Genomic DNA, 9,034 nt, shown 5'->3' on the forward strand with positions numbered 1-9,034 from the left:
ATCAATAATCTCAGTTACATGTTCACTACGTCAGAACTCATTCAGAAAAGGTGTTTCCGTTTCCACTCAGATATTACCTCACAGGAAAGTAAAAACGGTCTTGTGAAGTTGAGATCTACTTGTTTAATTGTACCATTTCCCCATTAACTTTTTCTAATGCGTTACTTCAAAATGTAAATAAAAATGCATTACAGTCTTTAAGACACATAAAAAACTGAGTCGCATAGGATGTTAGCAGCATACTGAGGCCTTTACAGAGGTCTTTACACTATGCATGGATAAATATAGCATTTATCTCAGTCCAAAGGGTGTGGCAGTCAAAGCCCACTCATCTGTTTTGTTCTTTACTCTGTAGAAATGAACGCAGCAGCAGCAGCAGCTCCCGGAGGCTCCAAGGCAGCTCCTCCTAAGTTCAAGCAGAAGGAGACCAGGCAGTTCAAGAGCAAGGCTCCTAAAGCTGGACAGAAGGGGTGAGACACACTCACTCAATTAAAAACAACATAAAGATGTGCAAGACTATCAAAAAAAATATACAAGAATATTATGTGACATTGATTGTATATTTACTTGCAACAGGTTTGACAATGATGTACCGGGCATGGACGGTCTTGGAGGTTAGCATGCTTATTTTCTTGACTTTAAATGTATTTATTTGTAAAGTCTAATTATTTTTGTCATATAGTTTTCACTCTATTGTAAACTTGATTCATTTTTTTTTAAATTCTGTGACTTACCTAATTGAGTCAACCTGTGCTCCTTTCCTACAGACTCTGCAGTCATCTGCCCCTGGGAGGCGTTTGGAGACATGGAGCTCAGTGATCTGGCTCAGTTCGGCATCGTCTAGAACACTTTGACCAGAACTACACCTTTATACATGTTCTCCTGAGGTGGCATCAAATATGATTCTGTACAAATAATCATGTATGGTTTCAATTTAAGATTGATATTCCTGCATTTCAATCTTAAATCTGAGAATTTTGTCAATGAGTAGGCATACATTTTTGTTGTTATATTTTATGATGTATTTTTTGTTGACTTTGGGATCTTACTGTCATGAATTGGCATGAATTGATGGAGGAATTACAGAGGTGACTGGGGAGGTGAAATGTTTTGCAGAATATGCTTATAAAACAAGGATGATTAATGAAAGTGTAGAAGTTTGTAGAATAACAGGCAACAATCTGGCGGTGAAAATCAATTTTTTTGCCTTGTTATTGTGTCTGTAAGGTGTTTTTTAACTACTAGAATAATGAATAATGTAATATGTCAGCCTACTTTAGTTGAATTATTCCACAGTTCAGGGCTGACAGTTTGATTTTTATCTGTAACTGTGTTCATCTGATCTTTGATATCTCTTTTATGTATGAAAAAAAAAGTCTGTCCATTTATTTATGTAACAATGAAAAAAACACAAATAAAATGTTGGAACAGCTTTCTGGATCCTGTTTAAATGTGCATATTTGAGTCAACCGCATCACATCCACTGCCAATATTTCAGACACAATGAGCTGAAAAAATATTTTAACATTTAAATCGACCTCTTGAAAGTCACGTTAGATCTACAATAAACTTTTAGTGGAAGAAATGATCAGAAACAGTACAGGAGGACGCAGAATGATGCTTCGCTATGAGTAGCAGGATTATTTTCATTTGGAAGTGCAAACATTTGTCAAAATGCTGAAAAGAATAAAGAAAAATTTGAATTAGAGTGGTTAGCACTGTCGCCTCACAGCAAGAAGGTTGCCGGTTCGCATCCCGGTGAGGACACCCAGGATCTTTCTGCGTGGAGTTTGCATGTTCTCCCCGTGCAGCCCTGTTCTCCAGCTTCCTCCCACACAGTCCAAAACCATGTTGAGGTTAATTGGTGATTCTAAATTGTCTGTAGGTGTGAATGTGAGTGTGCTTGGTTGTCTGTTTTTAAGTGTAGCCCTGTGATAGACTGGTGACCTGTCCAGGGTGAACCCTGCCTTCACCCTAAGTCAGCTGGGATAGACTCCAGCCCCCCATGACCCTAGTGAGGATTAAGCGGTGTATAGATAATGGATGGATGGATGACCTGTTCAGATTCTGAATTTACAGTGTTTGAAGCAGTTTGTGTTGGGATCCACCAGATGTCACTCTCATATCAGCTTGACCTAATGTTGCTGAGCACTACAGTATTGATTGTAATAGCTTTAACAAATAACATAGCAGTAAATAATTCGACAATGACATGGCAGCTTTGTGGATGGTATGAGGATGATGAAGCAGCAGCAGTGAATGAGTTCATACACAGCAACATGGTAGTTTCTCATCTTTTCTGTCAACTACTGACACAAATACTTGTTGGCTCACTTTGTGCTGCACACTGAGTCCAACAAACACAATGCTTTCAATCTGTTTTAGTTTTTCAAGAGTAAAAATGATTAGTGAATGTTAGAGACCAAGATGACGGCGTGCATGTATGCAGCGATTTTATTTAGCAGCTTTTTTGTTTTGGACATATGTCTTATCTTTTTATTTTCCTGCTGCTGATTGTTGAGTTACCACACAAGTTTCTATCTATCTATCTATCTATCTATCTATCTATCTATCTATCTATCTATCTATCTATCTATCTATCTATCTATCTATCTATCTATCTAGAGGGTTAAGTCATAGTGAGTGCTTTTTTTTTCTTTTTCTTTTTTTACCACAAACTACAGCAGCGCGTCTATTTTAAAAATTTAAAACAAGCAAAGATCTGTGTTATATAAGTTTATGATTTGGTTTCACAGAAGTGAAACTTGTCTGTAAGAGGAACAACTGGCTGACTTTGTATTTTCATGTCTGGTTAACTTCCTCTAATCTTGTCTCATCGTTAATCCTACAGTATTCAGCATTATTAAATAGTTTTGATCTTGTATGGTCACGTATTCCTTTGTGTTTTTTTCATTCTAAGTGTGTCTGCATTGATGGTATTCACCTTGGCACTATTAAAAACAATAACTAATGTGTTTGTTGAAGTTTCAAATACAATAATCAAATGAAATGAGATTAACATAGTTCGTGTTTAAATGATTGCAGCATAGGTGACTCAATTTTGTTGAATGTTGGAAACATAAAAAAAACATTATAAAGATCTGGCTACATATATTATTGTGTGACCTGTGCATAGTCAGGAGCTGTGCATGAGGAAAATACTTGTAAATTTATATTTTTTAAGGTCATAGTGGTTTTTATTTTCAACTCAGCTGCAATCTGCACTCTGCAAGAAATAATATGGACTGTAAGTGTTTTACTGTGCTCACTGAATGAAGAGACAGCGCTGAATAATGTTACTGAAATATACTTTATTATAAGATATAGAGCATTTATCACGTAAATAGAACTCTATAGATAGATAGAGAGACAGATAAAGAGAGATAGAGAGATCACACTACATTATTTACAGGTGATTTGGTAATATATTTGTGATGATCTACCCAGTTTTAGATGAAATTACTGGCCAGTCGAGCCAAAGCTGAATCCCAAGCAGTGGTACAGTGTGCTACACTTTTACACAAATGCCAGGTTACAAAGGACAACAAGGCCTGAACAGAGACTTCCTTAGATGTAATCAAGGATAATAATAAAGCTCAGAGAAAGACTTCCAGGTTGGTGACGTGCAGTGGTCCAGGACAAGAGAAGAGTCATTCTTGGGGACTGCGGTCCAAGAGCTTCTTCCTCCACTCATCAGTCGTCCGGAAATGAAACCCACAAAGGCTCATATCCACACTTGAAATGAGGAGAGCGTTAAAAAAAAAAAACAGGAAAAGCTGCTGGATTGCAGCCACCAGGAATAACCGGTTTGCAGCCAGTCGGTCTAGACGATGCCAAACTGGGCCAGGTCGCTCAACTCCATGTCGCCGAACTCCTCCCAGGGGCAGACGACCAGATTATCTGCAGGAAGAGGAAGCACAAGTTAGGAGTCAACGCCATGTCAACTAACATCTACAGTGTCAGATACTGTTGTGATAGTTACCTCCAAGGCCGTCCATCCCGGGAACATCATCGACTCTGAGGAGAGGACAAAGAGATGAGTCAGATCTACTACCTCCAACAGTTTTGATGAACCTTTCGTCATCTCTACAGACTCACCCCTTCTGTCCAGCTTTAGGAGCCTTGCTCTTGAACTGCCTGGTCTCCTTCTGCTTGAACTTGGGGGGAGCGGCCTTGGAGCCTCCGGGAGCTGCTGCTGCTGCTGCGTTCATTTCTGTTAAAACAACAAAAAAGATCCTTCATAGTTTCAGGCTACAATCCCGATCCCCCTCCTCAACTAATCCCCTTAACCTAACAGCATTACTGCAAAGCTTTGGCACCTACAATTAGTCATAGTTAGGTGATTATGCCTAAGTTTGAGCTGTCGGTAATGTCTGTTATGTGACCAGCTAAAGATGCTCTAATAATAAATAATGCTTCGCTCTTGCGTTGGACTGACATGAGAAGATGAACGTCGCCGTGTCGTCTGAGCATTAGGTGTAAAGAGTTAAGACGACATGCATCTTATTTGTTTAATCCTTACAGACATGATCTTCTGAATATCTTCCACAATGCTGAGCAGTGCCAAAGTTGTTGGAAGATACATTCAGAATGGTAAAATATCTTTCTAGAGCTGATATGCAGAGTAGCAGGAAAAATTAGTGTCTAGACGCTGTACAAATGTAAATATTTAAGATATCTAACGTGCATGAAGCCTTATTTTTTTTAATGGTAATGCCAGTTGGCACTTGGAAAAATCAGGTTTCTTAAATTTGTTGAAAGATATTCAATTTTGTTTTTAATTTCTTTACGATTGATACTGCAGAGAAGACATTTCTGAGTTCTCTCTACTTCTAGCCATAGTTGTGCTGTTTCCATAGAGGTGAAGGACCTTATATTTCACAGAAAAATGCGTCAACAGTGAGTAAAAATGTGACAGGAGCAAAAAAAAAAAACAAAAGCTACCAAATGCTCTCAGAAAATACTACCAATGGCATAAAATATTTGGAATAACGTTTGATCTGACGCATCTAATCTAAGAAACAACAATAAATGTGAATCTGTTTCTTTGGCTTGAAACTTCCCAAACAAAAGTGTTATTATCTAACTTAACTGTTCTAAACATTGGTGATCCTGTTACTATACATGTTGCAGAAAACATGTTCTAGGAATTAAAAAAACAAATAAAAATGCATGTTTCACAAAAACTACAACATTTTACCATCTCAAAAGAAGAAGAAAAAAGCTTTTTACATATGCACAAGAAAGCATAAACGACTCGTTACAGTCTGAATGGACTTTTGAAACTGACTTCAGCTACAGTGTGTGCTGGTGTTCGCTGAGATTCTCACCTGCTGTGGTTCGGAGGGTCGGCGAAAAGAAGTTGCCTGGAAGAACTGAGCAAAGGAAGACGTGCAAAACAAAGAGGGGTTTCTCTTTCTTTCTGCAGTCTCTCTGTCCTGTTGTTTTCCCCCTCCGCTGGCAGCGTTTATATACCTGCTGTGGTCGCAGACAAAGCTGCTAATGGAGCTTGAGATGGGATATTTTCAGGGGATAATCTTATGACCGTGAGAACAGCTCGTACAGGACTCTGTGATTCAGCTCAGGTCTGTTGGCACTGAAGCACACTGATTCATCACACGCTCATCAGTGAGGTTACTAAAGTGGCTTTTGAATTTTTTTAAAAGGAAATACAGCATCTTATTTGGAAACAAAAATACAAACCACATGCAAAAAGAACAATACATAAAAAATACACTACAATACACAAATACAGGCCTCTTGTTCACCCTCTCCAACCCACATCACAGGACTTCAACTATTGTCAAGAAAAAATAACTTATAATAGATGATGCATGCAAGCAGTGTCATCAGCATAAAAACGGAACTTTAAACTTTGATTTTTTTAGATTATTTGCAGCACAAAAAAATGAAATATTTAAAGTACATGCACGCTAATGGCACAAACAGGTTGATTTCAGATGAGAAAAAATGAACCTGAAACAGGAAAAAGAGGTAAAAGATCTCCAAAACAAGATGAAGAGTAATTAAATCAAAAGGAGCTCTGTGTTTACATAACCTGCGTCCAACTTTGTTTAAGTTTTTAGAGACAAAGAAAAGAGTTTTCCATATGTTTGAGTGGATATGAAGATCAACGAGGAGCAGAAACTGTTTCAAATAGGAAACAGTTAAAATAAAGCGGATGCAGTGAAATCACCTTCTAGATATAGACTGCAACCAATTAAGTGATTCATTGATGAGTTAAAGGACAGTTCAATACACAGCCACCAGAAAACTAATCTACATAGAGAATTGTGTACAATTACAAGGTCTAAGATAAGTGTCAGAAGTGTTGTTTGCTTTTGACTACGGCAAAGACGCAGCAAATTAAAAATGTTTGCACAGGACACGGGATCGAAAAGTCTTCACAGGTCAATAATTAGATTTTAATGTTGCGTCTTTGTTTTGGGAGCAATGCAATTAGGAGAAAGTTGATCTGCTGTGCTTTCCAAAGGTATTACACTGATTAGAGCCAATTTGATTGGATTAGATCAGATAACAGGCAGATTACAGCACCGCGGAGCACATGGTGGCCAAAGACTGCACCGATGTTCTCCTCATAGCACATGACAAGTGAACAAACAGACATTCAGGTTGTTTTCCTTCTGTGAAAAAAGTGTTGAGATGAAAAAGCAGCAACTTTGTGTTTTAGTTTTTAGGGAGATTTGAGAGCCTTGAGGTTGGTGGCATTGACAGCAGGACAATCTGAGAACAACAGCATCGGTGACAGCAGTATATTTGGAAGATGGTGGCAAGTTATAGATCGGATTACACCTGATACACCTGTTGACCTGAATATTGATGCAGTGCTGTAATCTTGAACTCACAGATCCTGTACGTTCACATCCCTTTGTTACTTAATACAGCATAACTCCAACTGTATCTGTATTTTTTTTTTTAAATCAAGAGAATCACCAAACTAAACCGTGAATTATTGTTTCCACCCCACAGGAATGAAAATATAAAGTCAAATCTCTCTCTTACTGATGGAGTTTGCTGAAATTCTCACATTTTATTGCTGGTAACTGCTGAGATGATGTTCCTCGCTGTAGAACAATTTATTTAAAATCTTTTGGGGATGTTTTTAAATCACAGGCGTCCACAAGCTTTATCTCTAAAGGCCTCAGAGGCCTTGATGAAAGAGGTTTAAAGAAGAAATGTTCCACCTGTCACTGCCTAACTGAATCATGAGCTCTGATTCCAATTTGATGGTTTGGACGGTGTAAGGAATGTAAGTCTGTACTTGCTTTTTCTGTGTGAATATCTCTTGATTTATCGATTCATTCAAATTATGAAAATGGCCACTAAAACTTAACGGGTGAATTAAAAAATAAAAAATACTAAAGAAAAAATGGCACAACTGTACAGGAAATGGCTCCATCTGTGAGGAGCTGTTGTTTTCGCCATATTTTCAGGGGAAAGGTTTGTTTCGCTCCCTTTACGACTAAGCAGGGCAGTCTTGGCTTGGAGTTGGAGGTTCAAGTGGTCCAAAAGGGGTTTCAAGCCTATCGTCTGTGGTTCTGGTGTTCATGAGGAGACGGGAGGCAATAGGGCTGCAAGCTATCCGTGCTTCTTTTTGCATGAACTCAGTGAAATGTGCAAAACTTGGCATAGTCTCCTGATTTATCTCATTCCTTCACACCATCCACTCTGGCAGCTTTTTTCTTTTAGAAGCTTGTGATTTTCCTCACAGTCATTTAGGATACCCAGGCCCTTAACATGAGGAATGGCCACAACACAAATTGAGCTTTGTAGATGTGTAATATATCACAAGATAGCTCAGCAGATAATGTTAGGTAATTTTACCGTATCAACTTTATCCTCTAATTGGCTAACGTCTCTGGCTGCAGCTGTGGTATCCGTATTTTGGGCGTGCAGGACATCAGATGATCTGGGAGGATGATGGAGCGGCAAGTTTTCACTGTAGCAGCCCTCACAGAGAGTCTCTGACCAGTGCAGTCCTTTCATTTCTTTGATCATCATGAAAACTATAAATAAACACAAATACCACTGACTAGTAAATCTTTCAGATGCTACAAATTCAACATTTTTCCACGGTTCAACATTTGCATTAGCACAAAAACAACCCACAGACTTTATGTACATAAAGTGACATTTCAAGTAACTTGTAATATCAGAGAAAATAAAACATGTAAGCATTTTACAGCTTTTAATATTCTCCTAATTTTATAGACTCAAATAACACACACCTCGCTCCGCTCACCAAGGGGTGCAAAACGTAGCTTTGACTGCTTTCTCCATGCTGCTAGCTTGAATCGCGGCACTAAATAGCACACAAATGCGGCACAAAAAAGACACAATGAACGTGGACAAGCTTCAAACTGAGTGAGTTGTAACATGTAACTGTCGCTACATAGCTAATAACAACATCAATATTGCACAACATATCCTATCTTAAGTGACAATGAAACTCAGGCAGGCTAAACACGGGTCAAATTGACGAGGAGAAAACTTGTGGTATTTTTCAATACATGTTCCGGGGCGCATCCTCAAGCCCCAACACATGAATGACAATATGAACGAGTGACCTCAGCAGCTTACAGTTACGTCATCAATGGCAACTCTTTGATGACGTCACATGACGTTGGCGTGGCTATAAATCAAGATTTCGAAACAATAGATAGATGATAGATACATAGAGAGAGGAAAACATTCAGACATTCAGCACTTGTGCAGGATATTTTGCACACAGATGAGTTCTTCAGCCATGCTACGAAGAAGTTTACGGCAACAACAGGCGGGATACTACGGAGAAGATGGGACCCCCACTGTCTCCTACAAGGAGCCTTTGGTCAGGTAAGTTGCTGTAGTGTTTGTTTTCACATGTAGGGTCATTACATGAAAAATCAATCAGGGCCTCCTCGGAATCAGATGATTTTATTATGTACAATAACTGTAGTATGTTTAATGAAATTATGTAAAGTTCTACCTTCATACATATTTTCCAAGTTACAGGCCCTACAAGTACACAGGG

The 9,034-nt window shown here is 38.6% G+C and overlaps 2 protein-coding genes across 2 annotated transcripts; one reads left to right on the forward strand and one right to left on the reverse strand.

Moving 5' to 3' along the window:
• Nucleotides 1-357: 357 nt before the first annotated feature.
• Nucleotides 358-844, forward strand: LOC103359670 (retinal cone rhodopsin-sensitive cGMP 3',5'-cyclic phosphodiesterase subunit gamma-like). Its single transcript, XM_008285136.1, has 3 exons — nt 358-470; nt 577-614; nt 768-844. Exons 1-3 carry the CDS (start codon nt 358-360, stop codon nt 842-844), a joined length of 228 nt encoding a protein of 75 aa, XP_008283358.1.
• Nucleotides 845-3,810: 2,966 nt separating this feature from the next.
• Nucleotides 3,811-4,211, reverse strand: LOC103359671 (retinal cone rhodopsin-sensitive cGMP 3',5'-cyclic phosphodiesterase subunit gamma-like). Its single transcript, XM_008285137.1, has 3 exons — nt 4,099-4,211; nt 3,983-4,017; nt 3,811-3,900 (listed from the first exon to the last, which is right to left on the reverse strand). Exons 1-3 carry the CDS (start codon nt 4,209-4,211, stop codon nt 3,824-3,826), a joined length of 225 nt encoding a protein of 74 aa, XP_008283359.1. The 3' UTR covers nt 3,811-3,823.
• Between the last annotated feature and the right edge of the window lie 4,823 nt (nt 4,212-9,034).

The sequence above is a fragment of the Stegastes partitus genome, unplaced genomic scaffold, assembly GCF_000690725.1.
Source record: "Stegastes partitus isolate 25-593 unplaced genomic scaffold, Stegastes_partitus-1.0.2 Scaffold388, whole genome shotgun sequence".
Lineage (NCBI taxonomy): Eukaryota > Metazoa > Chordata > Actinopteri > Pomacentridae > Stegastes > Stegastes partitus.

Excerpts from the sequence above, each read along its gene's own strand:
- LOC103359671 (XM_008285137.1), bottom strand. The coding sequence starts at position 4,211 with ATGAACGCAGCAGCAGCAGCAGCTCCCGGAGGCTCCAAGGCCGCTCCC. Across the intron at positions 4,018-4,098 it reads CCTAAAGCTGGACAGAAGGG|AGTCGATGATGTTCCCGGGA; the intron begins GTGAGTCTGTAG and ends TCCTCTCCTCAG. Across the intron at positions 3,901-3,982 it reads CGGGATGGACGGCCTTGGAG|ATAATCTGGTCGTCTGCCCC; the intron begins GTAACTATCACA and ends CTCTTCCTGCAG.
- LOC103359670 (XM_008285136.1), top strand. The coding sequence starts at position 358 with ATGAACGCAGCAGCAGCAGCAGCTCCCGGAGGCTCCAAGGCAGCTCCT. Across the intron at positions 471-576 it reads CCTAAAGCTGGACAGAAGGG|GTTTGACAATGATGTACCGG; the intron begins GTGAGACACACT and ends TACTTGCAACAG. Across the intron at positions 615-767 it reads GGGCATGGACGGTCTTGGAG|ACTCTGCAGTCATCTGCCCC; the intron begins GTTAGCATGCTT and ends CCTTTCCTACAG.